The sequence below is a fragment of the Solenopsis invicta genome, chromosome 6 (genome assembly GCF_016802725.1).
Source record: "Solenopsis invicta isolate M01_SB chromosome 6, UNIL_Sinv_3.0, whole genome shotgun sequence".
Lineage (NCBI taxonomy): Eukaryota > Metazoa > Arthropoda > Insecta > Hymenoptera > Formicidae > Solenopsis > Solenopsis invicta.
The window spans coordinates 25,686,401-25,711,594 of NC_052669.1; the positions used below are offsets into that span (position 1 = coordinate 25,686,401).

General features: G+C 40.8%; 4 protein-coding genes across 7 annotated transcripts in view; 1 reads left to right on the forward strand and 3 right to left on the reverse strand.

Annotated features, from left to right (window-relative positions):
- On the reverse strand, positions 1 to 15,711 carry LOC105202290 (neuropeptide Y receptor type 6). 2 transcript variants are annotated; one of them, XM_039450646.1, is made up of 8 exons: positions 15,584 to 15,711; positions 3,437 to 7,761; positions 3,140 to 3,336; positions 2,679 to 2,871; positions 1,924 to 2,085; positions 1,515 to 1,680; positions 693 to 841; positions 1 to 275 (listed from the first exon to the last, which is right to left on the reverse strand). In XM_039450646.1, the coding sequence occupies exons 2-8, from the start codon at positions 3,493 to 3,495 to the stop codon at positions 65 to 67; spliced, it is 1,137 nt and encodes a 378-aa protein (XP_039306580.1). In that variant the 5' UTR covers positions 3,496 to 7,761; positions 15,584 to 15,711; the 3' UTR covers positions 1 to 64. The 2 variants fall into 2 exon arrangements, with proteins under 2 accessions (XP_039306580.1, XP_039306579.1); XM_039450645.1 differs by lacking the exon at positions 15,584 to 15,711 and having other exon boundaries at positions 3,437 to 10,107.
- LOC105202297 overlaps positions 13,687 to 25,194 on the forward strand; it is a 19,421-nt gene continuing 7,913 nt past the window's right edge. The window contains exons 1-4 of one of the 2 annotated variants that reach the window (XM_039450643.1): positions 13,687 to 14,468; positions 15,586 to 15,798; positions 16,040 to 16,289; positions 22,272 to 22,489. In XM_039450643.1, the coding sequence (XP_039306577.1) occupies positions 14,248 to 14,468; positions 15,586 to 15,798; positions 16,040 to 16,289; positions 22,272 to 22,489 (902 nt within the window). In that variant the 5' untranslated portion in view covers positions 13,687 to 14,247. The remainder of the gene's footprint in view (positions 14,469 to 15,585; positions 15,799 to 16,039; positions 16,290 to 22,271; positions 22,490 to 25,194) is intronic. The other variant, XM_026134383.2, reaches the window with a different exon arrangement.
- Positions 17,157 to 25,194, reverse strand: part of LOC105202257 (peptidylprolyl isomerase domain and WD repeat-containing protein 1) — a 25,107-nt gene continuing 17,069 nt past the window's right edge. The window contains exons 9-10 of one of the 2 annotated variants that reach the window (XR_005575017.1): positions 18,355 to 18,564; positions 17,157 to 17,593 (exon numbers count right to left, since the gene is read on the reverse strand). Coding sequence is in view for 1 of the 2 variants with exons in the window: in XM_039450642.1 (XP_039306576.1) it covers positions 18,517 to 18,564 (48 nt within the window). In the remaining variant the exon portion in view is untranslated. Of the gene's footprint in view, positions 18,565 to 25,194 lie in introns of both variants that reach the window. The other variant, XM_039450642.1, reaches the window with a different exon arrangement.
- LOC120356788 (voltage-dependent anion-selective channel protein 2-like) lies at positions 18,575 to 22,245 on the reverse strand. Its single transcript, XM_039450658.1, has 2 exons — positions 20,701 to 22,245; positions 18,575 to 20,084 (listed from the first exon to the last, which is right to left on the reverse strand). Exons 1-2 carry the CDS (start codon positions 20,860 to 20,862, stop codon positions 19,857 to 19,859), a joined length of 390 nt encoding a protein of 129 aa, XP_039306592.1. The 5' UTR covers positions 20,863 to 22,245; the 3' UTR covers positions 18,575 to 19,856.

Genomic DNA, 25,194 nt, shown 5'->3' on the forward strand with positions numbered 1-25,194 from the left:
TGTAGATAAATAGGGTACTGATTATTGTTATCGCTCGCGCAATACATACATACACGCAATAATACTATAATACAAATATTTCGCATTGCGCTCTGCCGCCTGGTTGTTGGTGGAAATAAGCGATCGGTCCTCTCCTAGCGTGTTTCCTCTTCATAATATGCTTCGGAAGTAACATGCGTTTGAAATGCATAGAAAAGCATGAACTCAGCAAATAATAGAGTATGAAATTTGTCGAGCTCGATAGTGCGTTGAGAAGAGTCGCCCACATGCGGAAACTGCGAAAAAGCACAACGGAATAAACAAATTATCAAGAAAACACAAGGGCGCGTAGCTTCACATATAGTGTATTCCAATCTGCGTAGGACGTTATAATTATATACACAATAAAGTGGCATTTCTCTGTAATATGAGAAAATAACTCCATAATCCCGCCGTCATTTCAGTTTAAATTCAAAATGCTGAAAGTGCAAGACTCGAATATCACACATTACATTTTTTTATTTTACCTTTGAAAGTTATATATATATATATATATATATATATATTTTTTTTTTTTTTTTCACGTTTCTCTTTAACCACGTTCTACGAGAAACGTTTCTCCCGTCCTTTCGAGAAACAGTCCGCGCGTAACACACATATCCTTTTGACCAGGACTGCTTTAACAATCGTCGCATCGCGTGGCGACCACCCACCTTTCCATGAAGTCCTCGTGAACTCTGGAAGGATCACCGCCATAAAGCAAAGACACGGCGCTGCGACGTGATGCTAAATGAGTTGGCAGCTCGCCCACGAGGAACAGTAATACGATGCCGATCAGCATGATGGTTAGCCGGGCTTGATCCTGGCAGATAGCAAATTAATGTGGTAAAACTAGGCAAAGTGAGACGTCTTCGAGACGTCTTTTAGATACGCGTATTGCTTGAAAATATTTCACGTAGCATCGGGCAAATCTACAATTACTAATTAATGAAGAAAAATCTATAATTAATAATTAATAATTAAAGAAGGAAGAATGCTAATCAGATTATACCAAGATAAGTGAATCAAAGTCATTTGGATACGCTATTCGAAGTTATGGTAGAGACCGATGTCTACGCAGCAAACGACGACAAAGTTTTAATAATTGCGCTCACAAAGACAGTGATGTTATCGTCGGTTTTCGAGGAAAACTTTTCCAATTACGCGAGACAACAATGACTCGCGCCAGACTCTGTTTCCGGATACCACTCGGTTCCCGGATGAGTTTCATGCAAATCGCGTTCCGAGACGCTCTAAAGTGGAGTACAACGGCCGTTCATTCAGGTTTCGGAGGATGGAATAGAATCCTGAAGTGGAGCAGCACGAGTTCAGAACTGATTACGATTTCAACGGTCCACAATCGGAAAACTCCTGTCCGAAGGCATGTTTTTAGGTCGGAACTAATTACGGAACAACGATTCGCGGCTTTGTTCAGAACTCGTCGCAAACGAACGATAAAATCTTGGTGAATTTTTGCATTAACATAATTACGTTACCTGCAACTTATTCCCTTCGCGTATGTTTTTGCGCTTCAGCAGTATTTCTCTTTGCTTGAGGACCTTTCTCACAAAGTATAACATTATAACGTTCGCAACGAGCAAAAATGCAGCCGGTATCAGGCCGAATATTATAAATTGAAACCAATTCTGAAGATAGTACCACCTGTAAAAACCATCCCGATGCCATTTAGTTCAGGCTTTCAAGCAAAATTGAATTCGTGAGAAGAATAACGAAAAGATCATTGTTCGAGAAATATGGATGGGAGAAGAGATATTAATGCGATCTCCGGGGAGAGTTGTCTCCGGGTGACTGAAAATATTTTGGGAAATTGGATGGGAATTGGGAGCAGAGAGAGCTGGGTATAGAGGCACAATGATCGCTATTACCATTACCGTCTTTTCTTACCTCGAGTGAAAAAAATTGGTCGTCACTAAATCACCACGATCGTTGTACTTGTACATAAAGCAGTATGGTACGTTGATCAAAATGGCGAAGCAGCTGGCGAAGATCATCAGCTTGCGTGCTATATGCTGGCTACAGAATCCCGGTGGTTTGCTACGCGGCATGCTGTTGTAAAAATTGGACCTTGTTAAATTCAACCCAGCAAACATGATGATTTATTAATGATGTCAAAAATATATATTTTTATATCCACTGATATCAAATGATCTACAACGGTTTTTTTACGTTTATATGCATACGTAAAATGTTATATTCAAACTAGTGAGAGAAGAGTTATTCCAGATAAAAAAAAAAATATATATATTCCCCATATGTAAATATCAGTAAAAACTTTAACTTTATATTCACATTTTATGAATATTACATACACATCACATATTGTAAAAAAAAATTTTTTTTATCGTTTTGATGATCCTATTGAACTGAGCTACATTACGCATAAACAATTCATTAACATCAAGTGTTCATGGATCGTCGCAAAGTGTCAGTTTCTCTAGATCAGAGAGTTCAAGTAAGGTTTGGTCGTTCCTGGGTTAAATAGGTGCCTGCTTGAGAGTGTTTTTTCCCGAATAATTTTTTCTTCATAATTTTGTGTATTCTGAAATGTAATACTAATGACGAGAAACTCACGACAAATCATATTTGCTGGCAAACGCATATATTTCATATTTTTACCTGCGAGTTTAACAGATTTTTACCTGCAGACTATTATCAGTCTATCGACGCTCACACCTAATGCGGCCCAGACTGTGATGTTTGACGTAATGGAGCCGAGCGGAAAGTATACGAACGCGTCGAATTCCAGCCATCCTTTGTAGCAACGGAAAATGCCCCGAGCCAGACTGGAGAAGACGAGCAAGATGCAGGTAATCAGATCCGAGGTCGCGAGCACTGCGCAATACGTGAGAAAACTCTTGATACGATTAATATTGATACAATTACTTGGAATATTTTAAAATCGATTGTATCGAATTATTCCGAATATCCGAAAATCCTCACTAGCGGTCAGTTCGGCGACGCCGAATAATTGTCATGAAGGGTGATTACGAGAGATTTTCTCTCTCTCTCTCTCTCTCTCTCTCTGTATAACAATAATAAATCCGGCGACCGCGAATAAATTCTACATTGATTCGTGGCTGATTCCGGCATCTCCACCGACCTGCTAAATATGTGTATGTCGACGCTTTCAGGTATGTCTTCGCTTTGAAGTGGACTATGAGGATCAGAGAATTTCCGATTATTCCGAGTGCGGAAACTACAGGAATGACCACGGTATATCCGATAATGCTCAAGATACTCGGCTCGATCGTCCACAGCCCGTAATTGTACCGGCCGGAGTATTTCGAGGACCTCGTTCTGGAATCAATCGCCGTCAGTCTCGGATACTCTAGAGCGCATCGCTGCCCGCGGTATGCAACAGTCGTCGCGACTTACAACTTTTACCGTGAGTACTCACCGTTTGCATAGCGCGATCATGTTGTGTATGTCGGTGATGTTCGAATACGCGGATCTCATCGCACCAAATGTCTCGTGTTGGTGCACTCACGACGAGAGTTCTCGACCCATTTTCACCGCGCGGAAAACCGGCGATCTTTACTTTATTCTCGAAAATATTTTTAGCTCTGTAAGTTAGCGAAAAGCTCGGTATTACCGTTAGATTGGATCTTTCGAGTCGTACGAGTCGCGCGATTGAATCGAGGCTTAACGAACATTAAAACATGATGAAGGGAATTACGGAGGGCAGCTGGGTCGCCGCCGCGCCGCGTCGTGCCGCGCCGTCAGAAACTTTGGCGAAACTTATCGATTAATATTTCCGTTGAAGCGCAAAGTACTTCCCGAGTGACTTTTACTCACTTTTCTCGGAAGGGATTATAATCTAATTAAAAAAAAATTTACGCAGCTCAAAATTGATATAAAATACACAAATTGTTTCGCGGAATAAAATTAATGGTTAGCAATTATAACGTGTTAAATCGTCAATTTACGCGAACGAATCGCGCGGCTGCCGAAAATAGGACTCTTTAAACGAATTTCAACGAGAGAGGTATTCGCACCGCAAATGCAATTTCCATCTCAAAGTGTTATCGAACGCTCGTTCTCCGCGGAATAAGGGAAAACGCGAATGAAAGGTCACATATTCTCTAAATCGCGCGTGCGAAAGCTTTTAAATGTTTTGCAAACTACTTTATCTCTGCCATTCGATATTTTAACATGGCGCCAATTAAACACGGCAATTTTATTTGAAAATCGTGGGAGTTTGTTCGAGGAACATGTTTGCTCTTATCAACGCAGATCGTACTTAAAATGTGATTAGTCAGCGAAGTGGTACATACAGCTAGCTCAGCTTCATTGAGACCGGACGTGTCTGACCTATACGGGTCTACCTCTAAATTGGCTCGAAATGCAGCAGCTACGATGTCAGACGATTTCGGTTAATGCGCGCCCGACAGCACCGATAAACTCTCGTGAGTTACGACAAACGAGAAACGCCTTTGAAGTGCAAATTGTTAGCTGCCATTAAGTGGCCACATTAACGGCCGCGATGGTATCCCGTTTGTTGAAACTATCCCGACGATAATGAACTTCTCGAAACGGATGGGCTGGCTTTCGCTTCGGGTTTCGTTCGAGCCAAAATTCAGCTTTGATCGCGCTCGCGCGATTCGAGAAAGAGTACATCCGTCGAGAAACGCTTAAGGATTTCGCGCGGCGGCCGTTACACTGAAATCCCGCGGCGATACGAGTTTTCCCGTATTCCGCTGGGGTTTGTTCTCGATAATATGTTCCGATAATGGATACGCAAATAGTGCGTACGTGTGAAATGATACGCATTGCTGTGCCAGTCCGCGGCGATCGATCGAGCGTTCGCTGATATCTTGCGCACGCGGAGGACGAACGATTCCCGTGCGAATCTCGAATTGCGCGTCTCTTAAACCGCAGATCAGGCATATGGAACAAGCGCGAACGATTTGCCTCGATATGTCGTACAAAGGATCGAAATGATCGAATCAATGGACATGAGTTAAAAAATGAGCTTGAGATTTTTCATTTTTCTATTATTTAAATCACGTAAAACGTAAAATGTATATTGTAGAACGATCAACCAAAGTTCTCTCAATCGATTAATATATTTTTTGCTAGTTTTCTCGTCATTTAAACATCACTTAAATATTAACAATGCCATACGTATTAACAATACCAAATGTCACTTAAATATTAACAATGTATCATTGCGAATTGCTGATGAAAGTCTGTCCCCAATCCTCTATATTTCGGAAACTGTTCGAAATTATGTAAAACTGCGAAATATGTGTTTCGAGGGGCTACTTCACCATCTCTTCCCCAACCCTCTTAAAAGAGTATATTATCCTATGTATTACCCATGTATTGCCTTTTTTTCTATATTTAAACAGATATCTTCTATAATCGTAAATTTCTCGAACCCTATAAAAAAACTGATCACATTTGATCGAATAATTCAAATTTGTGAACATCATTCTATGATTCTTTTTATTTTAAATGTTGATCTGTGAAGATTGAATGCTCTAAAGTGCCGATATTCACAAGATATGCCTTTATATTTTATTGCGATGATACATCACATCGCATATATTACATAATTGAGAGTTATTTCAAACGAGTTAATTGAATTAAATTTCCAGAAAATATTATTCAATATTATTTATTCATAATTAATTACGTCTTAAAATGCATGGAAGAGATGCATGTCGAGTTTCTATCGTGAGAAAAATGTCATGTCCATTAATTCCAACGTTTCCATCCATCCTGTGCGATGGTCCTCGTTACAGTGAGTTGTTCGCGTCCATTCGCGTTCGCTCACTCGCACTGGATTCATCCTCAACGCGACGAGCATTTTTATCTCTGTAATTTTGATTACAATAGACCTATTCTGTAACGACAGTTCGATATCGTGACGATACAATGTGTCGTTGCAGCTTTTTTACCACGCGTAACATCTGCGCAACGACATCAACTGTAACGATACCAAAACTATCGGTAAGAGTTACAGAATAGACCTGCAGGGAAGACGTTTACGAAATATGCGTTATTAAACAGAAGCGTCGAAGAGTTCGGTTTTGTGACTAATGTATCCATGGAAACCGCGATAAGCATTATCGATCGTTTGTACAGTCTCAACCACTTTTGGTCACTTTTGCGACATTAATTTAATGATTCAAAAATTTAGAACGTTTCCTCCATACGCTCCGCGACACTCATCATATCGAGGCGCGACGACCAGCTACATTTGGGACGCCAAAATCTATTTTATCGCTACACGCCCGCGGCGGCCAATAGATGTATAAACATTATTAATTTCCATTCGCGTTACCGCCCTTTTGAGTGCGTCATCAAACAAATATCGGAAATATCTGTAACGAGTTTGTAACGAATTGAATACCTCTCGCGCGCAATGCGAAAAGGCTGCAGAAGATATTTTTGCATACACAATACCAAATATACATCCCTTTGACGTATAATGTTCGCGTTATTACCGCTTCGCGAATGTAACAAAAATAATTGACTCGCGTGATGATTTGTTGCAAAGAAACGCGATTGGTGCACTTAGCGATCACGGACCATTCACGAGAACCAATTACACATCAATCGGCTTTTCGTCGACACGCGTACAAACAAGATCGTTTCTCGTCAATAAATCACTGATCGCTTCTCTGGGAAAGCTAGATTCTTCCTACACGTGCATTTTATTAGAAATCAACGCTGCAATACTTCAAAAATAAATAGCATTGTTTATTGTTTATTCGTTAAACTATATTTCAAAACAATTGACACTGTGCTGCCGTTCTATGGAACATTTTTTTTTGTAAATAAAAGATGAGTGGCGAGTATGTTCCCTAAAATAATTATGATATCGGAAGGATCGATTCGTTGCGTTTCTTGATGAAAAAGTACGAGAAGAGGAGGAACTTGAAGAACGTTTGTAGACGCTCGATTGTGAATAAGCAGAGATTGCAATTCTGTGGGATTTTTTTATAAATCAAATATGTTGGAATTCACATCGTGTCACTGACAATGAGAGTAACGGTTGAGGAGCAATCAGGAAAATACCCAAAATTTTGGATGTAAAGACGTGTCACGCAACAGTTTGCGATTACTTCAAGGCTACACGTGTGTTCGTGTGCTTAATTATCGATGCAGTTAATTAAAACTTTGCATTCCAGTCTGCGGCAGACACAGTGACTTTTCCTTCTCGTGGTGGTTTCCTTCGCAATCTCAACTCCTTTACGAGCGAACACCGCAGCTTCGCGCACACACGAGAATTTCACTTGCCACCAATGTCACTGTTACGAAACAATTTTCAATGGCCAATTCCTGCGATCGCGTATCTTTCTTTTTCGATCAAACCTTATAAAATCTGAAATTTATTATAGAGCGCCTTGTGGAAGGTATATCAATTTGACGGCACGAAAATTTTGTTCTGTCCTTTTAGAAAAATGATAGATCCGACTCTCATATAACATAATTTAGCAAAACAATATTGATGAGAGAGGAAAGCTTAATTGTGATTTCATGTGAGAGAGAGAGAGAGAGAGAGAGAGTGTTTCGCGTTGGGAAACTAATTTATTAACGTACCTATCCTTGATCTGACGCACGATTATGGAAACGAGCTTCGTAAATGAGAGGATTTAATCTCGTTCGTGCGCGGCCGCGTTCACCGCGGATTTACGCGAATTTCCGCGCGTCCGTGGAATGTGTGTACACACGCGTTGGAGGATCTGTTCCCGGCCATCATAAGGGCTGTACCTGCAACAATTTTAAATTCTATCCAAATTCGTTTGCTACTTTAAAAGTCGGAATTTATCGAGGGATGGCACGAGTCGGAAGGCCGCGTGAATAAACTTTTATCGTACGGTCGGAACGTGGGTGGTGTAATAACGGCATTTAACCCCACTGTTTCACCGCCTCTCTCTCTTTCTCTCTCTCTCTCTCTCTCTCTCTCTCTCTTTCTCTTCTTTTGCCTTTTTTCCCTTTTGTTAGGCTACATTTTTATACGTGGGCGTCGTCGATTTGGCCTTGGTCTCCACCACCGCCGCCGCCGTCGTCGTCGTCCGCAACGAAATATCTCAAAAGCTTTCTCGACTCTTACTCGAGACAAACATCCCTCTGTGTTCTCGCCGGGCGTCGGCTTCATAAAGCTTTCTCCTTTGGTAACTGGTCGAGATTCAATTCGCGAGACTGTTTTTGTGAAAAGATATTCACGATGAATGTCACAGAGGAAATTTTTCATTCATCGCGATTCAATCACTGAGAAAAAAGATTTTGTTAATTTAACAAGCATTTGATTTGTAGATCTAGTGAAAACAAATGTGTCGGTACCGACAACGAATATGATTTGTTACTTTTGATTTGCTGTCGAATACAATACATCTCTTGTAGAGACCGATGCTCTTTTGCTATTCTAAACAATTAATCTGCTATTATAAACAATTGTTAGTAATAGAAACTATTATGCTTCTGCTGGATAGATTTTTAGCAGTTAGGAATTTTGATTATTTGCAAAAGATACAAATAATATCTAGCAATTTGGTTGTTCTACTTTAGACAATTATGTATTCTTTTCTCAATAAAATTCAAAAAAAGCTCTCAAACATTAAAAATAATAATATCTAGAAAAGGTTATTAAGAATCAAGTGCCTTTTCTTGATGCATTAATTTGTTGTTATTTGTTACAGACACTAGTTGTAAAGTTGTAAAAAAATATTTTGACATCTATAACAAATATACTGCAACAAATGTGATTTGTATTGTAAACCGTGTGTTATTTGTTACATTGACGAATGATGACAAAAGATTCGCAATACTAACAAATCGATCCGTATTCCTACCAAATCATCGCATAAATCATTTTTTGTTCAATTAACAAAGATATTTTTCTCAGTGATGGAGAATGTAATCGTGCGATATATCTTGATATCCTGAACCCGTGTCCGACATATATTACGTATTTCGGATTAGGTCCGATCCCTTTTTTTTTCTACATGTCACCTTTGATAAATACGCAAACATCCGTATCCGCTTCTTCCCGATTCGTCACGTCTAATCCCGCGACAGGTACGTTACCACAAGGTTCATTCTTTGTTCGAGTCTCGCATCATCTCGTCACCGAGATCTATATACGCGAACGAAAATTTGAATTGAGTACATACAGCGTGATACTTGTTTAGTGCAGGATGAGTGACCGCATCAATCAAATTTTGAAATCGGTCGTCGATACACGGCATTATTATGTCCATCCTCTACGTCTCGCGGATTAAATACAGCGGATTTCCATGTCGATGATATGTACGTGAGATTCTTAATCAGAAATACTTTCCCTCTCGTGCAAAATCTTTAAGTGCATCGCTGATCTTGGGACTGAGGTAGATTTTAGGAATGAAATAATTTCTACGAGTGCTTTTATTGTAAGGCAGACATGACAGTGTTCGTAACAGAGGACCGGAAACGAACGCGAGAGTAGCCGGTAATGGAATCGAAACAGATCGATAGTGAATTAATACCAAAAGAACATGTGACTTTTAGCGCTAAGTTTAAATCCTATTTTTCACTCGCCAACAGCTGACGATGCATTGCTGACGCTTTTTGTCGCCGCCTCGTAAAAAAGAAGAAAAAAACAGAAAAAAGTAAAAGGGGAGAAGAAGAAGAAGCGTGTATAAGTAGCGAAGATAGGCCGGCGTATTGTCTTGACGCGGCCGGAAAGTCTTCTTTCGCCTCGGCAAACTCTCGAAAGGGTCACCGGTCTGTGAATAAGAGCCCCTGTACCTCGCTGTTCCTTTATTTATCACTCTTCAGGAGGGACTCCAGGGGCTGCTGACATCACGGAGACAAGGGTGGTTGCGACCAGCCATCAGATACAATCAAGAGTCCTATCGATCTACCAATCATCGAACCGAATGACACGTTTGTCACCTGCTCGATCGTGCGTACGTGTATTACGCGTTCACGGATTACACCGACGATGTACGATATGTCATCATGCGTCATGGTAGATGGTTGCAAACCGAGTTATAACGAACGAGTTACCATGGACTTTGAGATTTTCCGACAACGAATGGGGAAAGAGAGAGAGAGAGGGGGGGGGAAGCGCCGTTAACCGCTTTGATGGGTGATTCAGAGGATCAAGGATTAACTTTTATATCCTTTTCGAACGCGGAGATGGTTTTATACGAGGCTGAGGTTCTACGAGGAAAGAAGAAATCAGCAAACTAATTGAATTAAAAATAACTCTGGTACTCTATCGGACGTTCCATATCGCATCGTCGTCATCCCTCCAGAGGCAATTAATTAAAGAGAAGCCGGGGTAGGAAGGAGCAGGAGGGGTTGAACTTTGGGTTCGCAGAGGAAATTCCGCGTTTCGAACTTCAAAGGTTTCGTGGACGAAGTTGATAAGCGAAGGTCGTGTTATGTTAAAGATAAAAGCAACGAGTGAGACAGGCAGGCAGAGGCGAAACGATCTCTCCCACGATGCACGCCGGTTTGTATCATAATTTAACTCCCCGGTAATATAATCCGCATGTCAATGCTGTAAGCTTTGACACTTCGAGAGGGATCGCGCCTTCGCGTTTTCTCCTTGAAAAATCACGAGGATTGGATTTAATTTCCTTCGAGAAAACGAGAAACAACCGTCTCTTTGTCCCCACGTTTTCTTCCACTTTGCTTTAATTCAGCGGTATAGTGTCTAGTGGATAGTTTTACATAATTTGCTTATTGAAATTCTACCTTATAATCAATGAATTATGTAAAATTATTACGGAGGAGTTTGGGGCAGAGAGAGAGAGAGAGAGAGAGAGAGAGAGACGATTTACCTCTAAGATATCCGAGTTTATATTGAAATTTAACTTTTAGACCGCCGGCATTGGATCTATTGTAATTCCCTCAGAAAATTCCCGAAATATTGTACTTGTATCTTGAATATAACCTACATAATAGGGGATCCTCCGTAGCGTTTATATTTAAACTTTCCGGCGGACTAAGGGTTAATTAAAACAAAACGTTACGGAGGACAGAAGCTCCAGCTTAGGACAACGCGTGCCACGATTTGCTACAGCTAGGTATTATCGATGTTTCGCCCGGAAACTGTTGCTCCTCCTATCACGAGGCGCTTTATTTTGTTCCCAAGCTCATAGCCCTCCACGTGCGCTATATCGATCCCTCCGTGGATTGGGAGAGCCTCCCGAATCAGACGAGGTCGGTCCGCACTCGCCTGAACCTCTCTCACTCTCCCTCTCTTTTTTTTCCCCCGGCTTTTATTCTTACCATCCCCATATAAATCATAATAATAGCAGTAAATCATGAATGCTCTGGACAAATATTTAATCACTTGTAGTGAATACCTTTCGTTAATTAACGATGTACACGCGTTGTTCAATTCTTATTATATCGCAAATCGCATCGATCCATCTCCATATGTAATTCTCATTTTACTCCCACTACGATTTCCGACTGCAGAAAACCCTTCAAGTTTTATGAAGAAAAATTCTTCGCTAGCATGACAAATCTTATTTGCTCGCGTTTAAAGTAGTTAAGAAGAAATAACTAGCCGGGCAAACTCTTTTGCCCGGAAAGCTGCGGTAACAAGTTATTATCTTGTTGCAGTTCTTATTACCTCGTTGGAGTTATTATGCCGCGCAATTGCGGTCATTGTTTCCGATTTACGGGTCTGTATTGCGTAACTGTTATCGCTTCGATAGCCCGGGACAGTTCTGAATATCGAGTACATGGTCCAAGGTATGATCGAAAACATGTACGTAGCAGGACGAGTAGGAGGCGACTAACACGTCGCGTTAACGTGTCTCGTAAGCTAATTAATACCGTAACTCGTTCCGTTACGGAATCCGGAAAATGTTGACACTGTCCGCCGTTGGTATTTCCGCTCGGATAGTTCGCCTTGCAGTCATATATTAATATTTACTCGCTTATACTAGCACCTAGGGATATGTTACATTGCATATATCGTTCATATTACACAATAATATTAATTACTAAAGTACTAATATCTAATTTCTCTCACAATTTCCGCCAGAATAGAGAACAACCTTTTGTCGTCGTACTGTACCACATTACGCAAACAATCGATGTCGCAAATCCCCGAGATTACACGCCGAAGGCCATATGGCATCGGATTACGCCATGCGAAACTTTTAAATTGATTCTATAAAAATGTTAATATCTCACTTGGACTTTGCACTTTACTTCGACGTCGAAAGGAAAGAGAAGTCACCTCGTTGAAAATAAGACATTCTTGTCAAAGGCAATCCGTAAGGATGTCCTTACGTGAAGATTGTTATAGCGAGATTCCTCTCGTGTCTCGTAGAATATAGTTCTCGGAAAAATAGTTGTTGGAGTGGAGACAACGTACATAGTAATAACGCGAAGAGAGAGTTTACCTCCTGTATCAAATCTACCAGAGCTTCGCTACTTCGCTCTACGTCGTCCCTCCTATCACAGCGCACCCCAAGAACGTTCTTATTTCGTGAATTTACATTCCAGATCGTTTATCACCCTCTTACGCGCGACGCATATCCGTATACGTCGACTATATAATCAGTCCGAACGGTACTTGCTCCCTCCAAGATGTGAAAACGAGTATCATGCTGAAATCAGGAGAATGTTCCTTGTTACGAAGCTCCTTGAATTACTTTTCTCTTTCCACGTCTCCCCTCTCTCTCTCTCTCTCTCTCTCTCTCTCTCTCTCTCTCTCTCTCTCTTCCTCCCTCTACTTTTCAGATTAAATGAGCTTTTTAATCAATTCAAAGCATATTGCACTCCGTGTTGCACAAAGGAAACACAGCGGACATTTACTTGTAATACAGGCTTCGAGAAATTTCTCATTAAACACTGTATGCATAAAACCGAGTGACGCATTTATAGAAGCTAAAATGAAGACTTTATCCTCCTTGGCGCGAAAGTATTTAACGAGCACAAGTGCACACGCGAGAGTCAAATAAACGCTGTTTTAATTGGTTTTTAGGATGCTTCGTGGATTTTGAGTTTTTTTTTACTACATCTCTCCCTGTTATTCCGCTTGGTCTTAAATTTACGTTTTTGCTGCGTTAGGTCGGATCGCCTATTATTGGACAGGAATTGCTTCTCTGGAATGCATACATCCTTAATTTTATCGTTAGGTTTTCTACCGCGTTACACGCGTTCCGTGACCACGGGCTCCAGGTTGATCGAATTACTCTCTTCATGTCCTCTCTCATTCATGTGGCACGCACCCGAAGTAGCACGAGTCTAATCGAGGAAGGCTGTTCCAGCAATTTTGTTATCGCGCTCTCCTCGATAACGTTGGAAAATTATCGTTCTACAATTTCCCTGCAATCGCGGTTGAGGTATAGTTTTAAAATTCCCTAAAAAGATGATTTCTCATTTGCGTTTCTTGTTTTTTTCGTTGCGCGAACAAGATGAATTTCGCCAATCTCCAAGTCTCGAATCTTTCGTGACGGACTTCTTTCTCGTTTCGACATTATCAGCCGGCTCAAAATGCCCCTTCACTTCATGATGATTGCGGTAGCTAGAGCGAAACGAGAGGGAGACGATCACTTTTACGACGTTACCGCGAATCCACCCGTCCGCTGAGTTTTGGGGTGAGCCACGCTTGCGCCTTGCGACAAGGTGCCGGAGCCAGAACGACGTGCAACAACCATGCGAGCTTCAGTTTTCGCCAGGTTCTCGTCGTGAAAAAAGGGTCGCGATCGCTCGTGGACGAGAGGCACCCTCGTAGTAGCATCTCGATCGTCCTCGTGGCGCGAGTCGCTCGTCAGGTGGAAACGCGATGGACGATGAGCACGTGCTTCGATTCGTAGATCGCGTATCCGAAAACGTGTCGGAGCCGGCACGCTCGTTGCAATTATATCGCGAATAGCTCTCGAACGAGAGTGAAAGCGCGAGCACTGTTGCATGCGGAAGCGGCTGCTTTGCATTTCGATCTTTATCACGCGACGTACAGAATCGATCAATTTTCATCGAAAACGTATCCGGCGATCTGTGACTCGTTCGGTGTCGCGATCTCACGTTGAATCGTACACGTAAAATTAATCAGCTGCATATTGGTAAAAATTACGTCAGTCTTCCCCGCGTTGTATAAAGTTCTCGCGAAATCCTCGGTCGAGTGTGGGAACTGTGTATCGCGGATCTAGATCACGTTAAAGTTTTCGGGAAGAGTCACGTGCGGAGTGCGCGAGTGGAGAGAAGAATGAGTTTGTGACGAATCCGAGACGTCACCGATGGTTCATGAGGACTTGTGAAGTTTCTAGTGAATATATGGCAACATCCACGGTGGCGGATCGTCATGAAATCGTCGAAAGAACTTCCCCGGATGTTTTCGAGCGCGTCCTTCCCATGAACGTCTGTCCGCCGAGCAGCTTCCCAGACAAATTTCAGGATTTCTTTGCGGCGCTTACCGAGGACGGTGATGATCTACCCAGTATGCTCGAGGATAAGCTTATACCGAGGTGAATATGGCAAACATTTGTTTAATAAAGTCTATAAGAGAACGTACATGAATAATTCTCAAGAAAGAAGGCAACAAGTAGTTTCATTTTAAAACAGAAAGAAGAGATTTGGGAAAGAAAGAAAACGATTCGTAAGAATAACAAAGAAAAGAGAGAGAGAGAGAGAGAGAGAAAATATAAATTGGTCGTTACTCAGGAGCAGATACTATGTTAAAATATATTCGCTGAAATATGAAAAGTTTAACTAATTACTGAAGGCAGAGTTATACAGAGATTTACAAATCAATTGTCAATTAACAACGAAAAGTAACGTAATATTAAAGTGACCTTACTGAAACGTGAAAGACTTAATTAACTGCTAAACATCGAAATCGCTATAATTTAATGACTATAAATAGCGTTACGGACGCTGATCAGATTAGCCTAATGCGATTAAATAATGATCGATGCTGCGTAATATCGAAACAAAGGATAATTTGCGTATATAGGTTATTTTAACATCGCAAATCTCAATATTGGCGGCATTAAAAGTAACGTAACGCCGATCGTTCGAATCGAAGGGACGTTTTAACGAAGCATATGAAATTTGAGTTATCCAAATGATATGAGATTTCCGTGGATCCGATAATGCCGTAATACTTCACGCAATCGAGAATTCCGCAATTTTATCGAAATTACGAAATTACATTTCTCAATGTGGGGAGAGCAATCCGGATCGTTAGATCGGTGTCGTACACTGGGGTTCGCGGCATGTGACAAACGCGCGTAGGAAGTCTTTGGTACTGGTTGAAGCCATTTGAGATTCTCGCAATCGGATTAGAGCCCGTCGCGGGGCGATTCTACGCTATCCTCCGTTGCGGGTAATGAATCAATCTTCCACCGAAACCGAGTTTAATGCGAGGAGCGGAAATAGAGCGGTGATACTCGGGGAAAATCGATAACGCAATGCGTGCGTAAAAATAGGATTATGCCGTTCCGAGAGCTTACGTTTAGAGCGCGACGTTTCCTGGCTTCGCACAGCATGGCGACGCGCGGCGGCGACCAGGAAATACGTCGCGCTCCTCGCTCTCTCTCTCTCTCTCTCTCTCTCTTGTATGCTAAAGCCAAAAACTTACAGAAAGCCGGATGGCACGAGTGTCGACGCGAAAAGCCGGCGCTGGAGCAAAAGGAGTGTCCAGAGGCGGAGCAGCGAGGTCGAGGTCCGTCTACATAATACATCGCTGTCCGGATTTCAGGGTCACAGCTGTGTAGATGGACTAAAGTCACCGACCCCCTCGAGACGTAGAAGCTCCAGCATCGCGGTTGCCAGACCCACGCCGGACTTACACAGGTCGTCTCTCCTCGTAAAAGTGATTGATCGTTGTCTCGTATAGTTCGTAACGGCAATCAATCTGTTTAACGAGCGCTCGAAAATAATCCTTAGCGCCTTAGATCCACCGCGTGGCGCTGGATCTCGTCAGCGAACCGCGAAATGTAAATTGATCGTTGGAAAATCTCGGATTTACGCGAAGACGAGATTGCTTACGACGCGCGGCACGTGTCTAATGACAACATTCCATTTTCGCTGGCAGATTTCTACAAGCGGAGGCCGGCCCCTGGGGTCACCTGTCACCCTCTCCTAGGAGCCCGACCAGAACACCGGCGCTGAGTCCTGGTGCCGCGTCGTCGTCATCGCGTTTAAGCGCAAACGCGAGTCCGAGCGGTCCCAGTCCGACGAGTCCTTCCGGTTCAGCTGGCTTGACGTCCGGAATGCGTGGAGGTTCCGCCCCGAGGCAGTATCGTAGCAGAACGAGTAGCATGCCGGCGGTTCCACGTCACAGGGTAAGGATATATACGGAGTAAAATGTAGAAATCAAAGTCTCTTTTCGGTAGGAAAAGACCTTGGAATATCTCGCGGAGCATGCATAAGACAGGAGAGGAAGATGGAATAATTTACGATTTGTGAGCTCAGTGGAAAAGCAAATATAGCGAAAACGCGTAACGATTAGTCTATGTACGTACGTATCGATCGTGTGTAGATCGATGGAGCGGTTAATTTCTTGAGTCATTGCGAACCATTGCAATACCTGGAAAAAACCGTTGCCGAAAGACTTGACTTTCCTTCTAACGATTCACAGAGACGATTTACGCGTATCGGCAAGTGAAATGAATACGGAATAAATTTCGCCGAACAGTATACAGTCGCGGCACACAATAAACCTGGAAATATCACAGCTCCCGTGGCTGTCACTCTTCTCGAATTTCATCGAAATTCCGCGTAACGCGATCGCGAAACGCGGAACGCGTAACTGAAAATGAAAAAGCGGAGCGATATGGGACCTAGGAAAACGACGGCTTTTCTCTGTCGCTATGATTAGCTCTTTTTTTCATCTCTCTGGATTACTCTGAAAACTGTTTACGTGTCGTTACGACCACCGGGACTTAACAGCGAACCATCAACTTGCAATCATCAGAATTATAGAAAAGAAAACTAATCATTTTAATTAATTCACAAAGAGTATTACTTTATCTAATTAAAGATGAGCCTTATTCGGTCATTCAAAACTTGATCGGCGCGCAGAGTTTGGTGAATATAAAATCTGTCTATACCATAGGTTATCGCCCGTGATCTCATCTTTAATTAGCTGTGTACATTCTCCCGTTATTATTAATTATTATTTTAGCTTCTTATAAGAATGAAGAAAAATGTTTTCTTGAGAATCCTTTATTGATTCTCCAATGGATCAGAATTTCCGTATAAAAGAAAAATGCAGTTACATCCTTTGGCCGATCTGATCGCCCTTGAGACTTATGCAGGGACCACAGCAGACAACGACACAAGGACAGAATACACAAATCCGTCGAGGATTTATCGCGAGTTTAAGCCTCGACGTTGAGCGCCAGTCCGACTCTGTGACCACCCCTGATGACGTTCGCGCAGTCGATGTTGAACGAGAGGATCAACGTGACGCTGTCGCTGAGCTTTTGCAGGAGGCTCGTGGCTAACTGGAGATCGGTGTTGAACTTGAATCGCAGGGTCGACTTCTCGTCGATCATGCATTTCGCTCCGGCGCCGACCGTCCACTTTTGTACGTCGCCTCGTTTCGCGTATATGCCGTTCACCGCGATGTCTAGGTCGCGCTGCACTGAAGAACAGACGCGAGGTGTTGCGATCGGTAGGACGAAAGGAGAAAGATGCATTTTGATTAAGAAAAATACATATATCGTAAACTATATTACAGACGTCGCTCTAATAACCCGCGGCTCTCGCTGATTAATGTAACTTGTTTTGTTAATTAACGTAATTAAGAGGTATGTTTCGAGAGAACAAATTTTAACCCAATTTTGAGCGAGGTCGTTGCCGTTTAGGGTATTATGTAATTTTCGCGTAATCCCACTGGTGTCAGTTTACGCTCTAAGCTTTGCTATACGTCATTATTACACGACGCCGTCACGAACTCTCTACACGCTAACGTTGCTAATTATCGCCCTCTTCACCCTCGTCCTCTGCCGATTCCGCAGAGAAAATTGATAACGCCGCCGTGACGTGAGCCGATATATGCTAAACGATTTGAATTACACGTCCGCGTTCCACCTATCTGAACACGGAGCGACAGGATCTCATTACCCTCGTCTGAACCAGACACGTTTAACCTCCTCCATTTACTTAACACGCGGGAAAGACAGCGGTAATTTAGCAGTTCGTCTCTAGTCGTCGACGACGCGATTTCGCGGCGCGAGAGGCGATGAATAAGTGGAGGGTATTACGGAGTAGACGGAAATTACTCCGTTGTCAGGGGAATGATTATTCTTCCGTCGGCGTCTCAGCGCGCGTTAACTTGCGCGAAGAGAGGTCACCTACGGGAAACCCGCGTTACCTTCACCAAAGATCCTTGGTCAGTTTTACCTTTGTACAACACGGAGAGTCCATACACGTGCGGTATACAGGTGCATCGGAAGTGCAGGTCAATGTCGGGACAACCATAAACGACACCGACGTCGTTCTTCGTCACTCTGTTCGAGGTCGCGTCGTAACCAGCTTGATAGCCCAGCAGCAGGTTACGGCATTTCAGTACCACCGAGCCGAGCAGGCTGGTGCCTGAATCCAGATCGTTAGCTGCAAACGGAAAATCCACTAATTTCGACGAACCGACACGCGATATCCTCAAATTACTCGCATGTAACTGAATACAGGAAAAAAAATACGGGGTGTTTCGATCATCATACTGCACGTTTTTCCCATCAAAAAAAAAAAACCCCAAAAAAGAAAAATAGAAAACCTATTTCTTTTATCGGAATTTAACTGAACGCTAAACTGTTTCTATATTAGAATCCCTGGAATTTAATTTACCTGTCTCTCCACCCGCGCCTATTCACATTGCGTTATATTTCATTAAAAAATTCGAAATTCCCTCGATGTCGTGGGCAGCGAAACGCGACAGCTGCGTGGCTGTTCACAAGCTTTCAGAAGTGTCTATATCGGTCACCATCGCGGAAACTCGTGTTTCGCGAAAATTGCCGTGACTTGTTAGTAAACATTCGGGACGCGGTTCCGCTATTGTTCCTGTGAAACTTTACGTGATATTGGAAAGGAGTTTACTCGAAGAGAAGGAATTATTTATTGAAGTTTCCCTCTATGTTACGCAACGTGTAGCGCGAGACGAGAAACAAGAAAGAAAATTCAAGCTGAATACAAGCTCCGATCGTTTCCGCGTTTGATTTTATGTTAAATTTCTTTGCTCATCTCAAGAAAAAAAAAGTACATCGAGAATATCATTGCCGTTACTTTTATTGAAATAATTAATTAAATGGGAGGAAAGGGGCGAGGGTTGGAGAAACAGAGATAGAAAACTCGACGCTCCAGTAATTTTTTATAACCGATATTAAATATTCTGCTAACGCAAGATTTCATTATGGAAATGCTTCTCATATTTCATAATATTAGAAAGTATACTGATTTTGTAAAGAGATATATACAACCCACCCTTCTTTGTATATTTAGTATTATAAATATATATATTTTGTGCAATATTCTAATTGTACATGTGAAAAAAGATGTCTCTTCGGTGACATAGTTTCATTTTGATACTATTTTTTTCGACGAGGTCGGTGAAAGGTTTAGACTACGGTATAATTAGTCTTCTTCGTCCCTTGGGCGGGAATATACGAACACAATATATGAAGCCCTTTTATTCGTCGCACAAGCAGCGGCCAAAGCCGTTACCTTGCAAAACTTTATAAATAGAGGATGAATTTGTTACGCGAATTTTGCCGCTCGTGCTGTTTCACGAGGAAGCCCAGCAAGTTCACGAGTGTTATTGATAAAGAGATTAACATTCAAGAGAATCCGATCATACGCGAGAAGAATGCGGTTTTCGATGCGTAAAGTTAATTACTAATCTAAGTAAACTAACAGATCTCGCAGCGTGCGTTAATCCTCTCGTTGGCGAACTTGGAGCCGACCTTCACGCTTTTCGCGGCCGTTTCCGGATTGTAAGAACATTCGGAGAGCAAATCAACGCCTTTCATTAGCAGCCCGTTAAACTCGTATCCCAGGAAAAGCACTCCCTCGGTCGTCCATTTTAACAGCAGAGCTCCAGCGTTCGCCTTGTACTTCGTCTCCATTAAACCATTTAACTGTCATCAATCCATTATGAATAAATTATTCAATTTTCTACCTGGCCTTGAAACGCCAAGTACAATAATAATGAGTATTCGTTAATGTAATTCCAACGCGTTACTTCATATTGCTATTTAGATATACTTGTTATTATTCTCTCACTCTTATTTAAATCAATCATATCGTGCAATTTAACATACAAACGTTGTTTATCGAGAATTTATTAATGCTGATAAACTAATAAATATTTTATAGCCATTAAAATATTGCTACATAAGAGAGCGCTTCCTGCAAAACATAAAAATCCATCACTGTTTTTCGCTTTTAAAGCAACAGTTGCTGCAAGTTCGAATTCAGTGGCACGCTTATATTGTCTGCATAATTTGATGTGTAATTAAATGTAAATATTACCGCTTGAAGTAGTTGATTCAGCTACATTTTCACGCAAAATTTTTTTACGAAATAAGCGGCGCGATCCGCATCACTTGTTTGCTTTTTTTTATGAATAATCGACATATCGAATAAATAAATATTGATCGATGTGCTATTAACGTAGATAAAATAACCGAAAATTCATTTTCCCATAAGAGAAGATAAGATCTGAAGAATGAGAGAATAATAATTTTTGACAACCTTCGAGGCTTCAAAGTTCAACGTTGTATCACTCGTTATCAGGAATCGTTTGGCAGATTCTGTTTTGACATTGAACTTGATAAGCCCTTTGCCATGATGATAACCCGTCTTAAAAACTTCCCTCGCGTTTTTCCCAAGATCTGCGAAACTCGGTGCTTCCATCGTGAATTCAGTGTGCCGTAAAATAAATTATTATCTTCGTGCTACAACGATAAAAATTTTAGTCGAATACGTTATTATGGATATTATAGCAAAAGTTTCTCAATACAATTCAAACAATTTTAATTATCCAAGTAATATTCGTTACGAAATTACGAAATTACATGTTTCGAATTTATACATTTATAATCATTATGCGCTTTTATAAATTACGCGCCCTCTATAAATTTACTTATAACCTCTTGCACATTTTATTACTATATTAATATTTTATTATATTATATTATATTACATATAGATATCTATTTTTCAATTCAATACTCTGTCTAGAGCCCCGAGGCAATCAGTTTGGTTCTCACGTTTTATCTTCGTTAGAACTTTCGGTGTCTTTCTTGTTTTGTTAAGCGACTTAGGACTCAGCGAATTGAAGTTGCGATGTAATTCGGACATACGCGGGGATTCTTCGACATAATGAAAACATGGTCGACGTTAATTCCTCGTCGCGAGAAATACGAGAGAAGATTACTATTGCGACTTTTGCAGAGCGGCGAGGTCGATATTTGTGTCACAAGCTTCACATTGCAACCGTCAAAAAAAAAAAAAAAAAAAAATGGAACGAACTTGACCGAGGAAGAGGATATGAGGCAAAATTCAAACTGTCGACATTCTCGAAATGACATTCAGTTAAATTTCTGCGTTCACGCAAATAGAACGGGCTGAATGACGGTAATACGCGACGATTATGTCACCGAATGTGTTTCGCATCGATTAGCGAACGCGTTAGGATTCGCTGCGACCCTAATATGGCACGCGTCGCGTATTTCTGCCGCTTTTCTACCCCGTTTCGCATTTGCGAAGGATGACGAGTATATGCCATATGCCCATGCTCATGCCCATGCCGACGGCGCGCACGCCACTCCGGAAAATTTACAGAACTTTATACATCGATTTACGTCATGTAGCTCATAATTCAATCAATGAACCTGTCGACAAATCGCATCGAGATATCACGCGCAACGCAGAATCTCTTGATTAATGATGACATTTGTGGATGATGGGATTATTTATTCTCAGTGTATTAGAAATTGTCTCTCATTTGTATGTTGGAACGTATAACGCTCAGAACACTTTACTGAAGAAAAATTAAAAAAATGACTGATTAAAGATGAACCTTATTCGGTCATGCTGATATTTCTCACCGAACGAGGTCTCATCCTTAATTAAAAGTCTAGGGTTTTCAGTAATCTACATATCGGCAGTCTACATTTTCATATTATCGTTGAAAATTTCAATTTAGAAAAATCAGAATGTGAACTTGACTTCCAACGATCTCTAATCTTTCATCTTTCAGATGAAAATTTGCTTATCCGTCGAGATTGTCGATGATAGACATAGATTGTTATTTGTTACAGCCGATGCTGGCCGATACGAGACGCGGAGGTGGCGCAGCGGGAGGTGAAGAAGGTGAGATCGAAGACGGGATCGAGTATTACAGACTCCGATCTTTCTCCATAACTGCGAACGGGATTTACAACTTGGGTGATTCGTTGAAGACACGCCGCAGCAGGAGCATCAACAGCGTCACCTCCTCCACCAGCTGCAGCAGCACCCGGGAAGGTAGATTACTCAGGTGAGGGTAAACAGAATGCTGAAAGTGCACGATAAATCTCGCTTATAACATCGATCCGCTCGTTTTGGTACGCGCGGTCGGATTCCGACTTGGGATCAGAGATTTCCTCTGGAATGATATATCCTGAAAATATCCCGGAGTACTCGGCAAATAATTGCATGTATAACGCTGGATAAATGAACGACTTGTTTCGTTTCGCAGCTATGATTGTGAAATTGCAATACGCGATGCATCGAAATCCGCGTCCGTGTAATGACTGCATCCTCGATACGCTTGCAACTCGCAGCTATTAAAGAGGAGAGCCGCTGCCAGATTAAATGAAGATAATTACATTCTCTTTCGTGCTATCGCTCGCGAATAATAATAACGAGGGCTATAAAGGTGCTGCGGCTAAAGCTCAACGGCTGAACATTATAATTGGACGCTTTCGTCTCTATGGTTACCTGCATATAAATATAATGCATAAAAGTATAATATGTGTGACCGCGAAGACAGAGAGAGAATAAAAAGAGGAGGGGGGGAGGAGGAGACACTCTGGAAAATAATCTTCCACATTGTACACGTGTGGACGTGATGCTCCTCCGCATTTTCATCTCTACTTCAAGCTCAGGGGTTGTTTATTTTCTCCTTCGAGAGCATCGTCGCAAGCCGGGGTTGACGGTTTAGGAAACAAAGAAAAATACATCAAATGTTTTCTCTCGCATGACTTTACATAAAACATAGGTCCCTCGTGTAGACAGATACGGCTTTCTATTTATATCCATCGGGAAACAATATGCAAACAGTGAAATAGATTTTTTTTAACGAGTGTAATGAATTAAAAGGTCTTTACGTAAGTAAAAGTAGCGATATGTTATATAAGATAATTATTTGACAATTAAATATATTTACACAATTAAATATAGTACACATTTGTATCATATGCGTACATTATTTCTCCTTTAAAATATTTTAAAAGTATCTTACAGTTTTTTTAAATGGAATAATATAAGATACCTGAGCTGAGTAAAGTCTAGCACTAAATAAAATCCACTCTTAAATTTATCATTTAAAAACGGTGTTTTACACTTAAAGTATACTCTTAAAAGATGTGTCATAAAAATTAGAAAAAGAAGAGTCGGGAAATTGGAACCGACGGCAAAGTACTTGCTCTGTGTAACAGAAATTTTGTAACGAAGTGGGTATATCGACATTTTTATAAAAATTATTATATATATATATATATTATTTTATAATTTATAGTTTATAACATTATAATATTATTCAACTTTGTAACTGTAGAAAATAATTTATATCGATTGTTTGAAAAATAAGTATAAAAATAAATTTTTTAAAAACACTCGTTAAATAAAGCCAACTTACATGATCTTTGATGTGAGCTATTATTATTTGCTTATCATTTACTGTACATCAAAGAACAACTTTCATGCTGCTAACTTTCGAGAAACTGAAATTGTACCCAAATGTGTCTAGAAACTTCCAAATATCAAAAGATGAATTAAAAATCAAATTAAAGATAATTGCGATGTAGAATAAACCCTAAGAAATATTGTTCCTGTGATTAATAATCATTTTTAAAATTGATTTGGAAGATATAATATTTAGAAGATAGTTTTCTTTGTTATTTTCAAATTTATTTTGTTTAAGTAATAAATATACACGTAAGGCCTCAAATTAGAATTACAAAAATTTTTTATTTATAAATATTCTATGGAAGATATATTTTATGTTTAGTGAATGAAACAAAGATAATTTTCTCATTTAACTTATTTCAAGATCTTCATAGAATTTTTAAAAAATAAAATTAATTAAATGGAGTTTATTCGGCTCAGGAATATCTTATATAATTTATTTTAATAGTATTACAAGATTATTATTGTTATCATAAACTTGAATATAAATTCTTGGAATAAAATAATTTATTTCTGCTAAAATTTCTTAATCTCTATTAATTAATGAAATAATTACGTGTTATATAATAGATGAACTAAATATAACAATTAACAAATAATTATTTACATTAATTACTAATTTATATGAAATTATTAGGTACGGGTTTAATGCTCGTGATTCACTCTCACGAGAGAGTTTGCGTCTATCTGATTAAACACGCAGAATGCATGTGTAAGTGAAAAATTATCCGTGGGAGCTACTTTCCTTTTATGGAAGCCAAATTTGTCGAAAGTATATAAATTTATCAGCGGTTTCTATTTGGATTAATCATCCCGAATGTTCACGTTAATCTTTCTGGACGGTTATTTACGCTTGTTTGCGCTATATACTTGCGAGCAGATTCGATGCGACGTTTTCCACTTGGTCTCATCCGCGATTATCAGTAAGGTACTCGATCACTCGATTACTCGCTAACTCGTCGTACGAGCACCACGCGAAGTAATCGCGACTGCACAAGCGCTTGAAGGCGCCTTAATTGCCTACGGATAATTACACGGTGGATAGATTGCATCCTGAGTGGGCGGAGAAGCAGTCATAAAGAGATCTGTCTCTGGTCCTCATGTCACGTTAAAAGAGATTAAAGGCAACCTACATCGCGTTTAGGCCGAATTAGAATTTAGAGATATCCCTCTCCCTCTTTTTCTCTCTTTCCATTTTCTACATTGCATTTACTGACACGATTTTTAATACCGTCAAATCCTCCGAGAGACCGTCCCAGACTGACGAAACATGCTACAGTGAGTAATTTCGTA

Bases quoted from the DNA above. Each gene is read 5' to 3' on its own strand.
- LOC105202290 (XM_039450646.1), bottom strand. From the start codon at position 3,495: ATGAGATCCGCGTATTCGAACATCACCGACATACACAACATGATCGCG. The intron at 3,337-3,436 runs GTGAGTACTCAC...GATTGATTCCAG, and splicing joins ATGATCGCGCTATGCAAACG to AACGAGGTCCTCGAAATACT. The intron at 2,872-3,139 runs GTCGGTGGAGAT...CGTATTGCGCAG, and splicing joins GACATACACATATTTAGCAG to TGCTCGCGACCTCGGATCTG.
- LOC120356788 (XM_039450658.1), bottom strand. From the start codon at position 20,862: ATGGAAGCACCGAGTTTCGCAGATCTTGGGAAAAACGCGAGGGAAGTT. The intron at 20,085-20,700 runs GTTGTCAAAAAT...GATTGATGACAG, and splicing joins TGAACTTTGAAGCCTCGAAG to TTAAATGGTTTAATGGAGAC.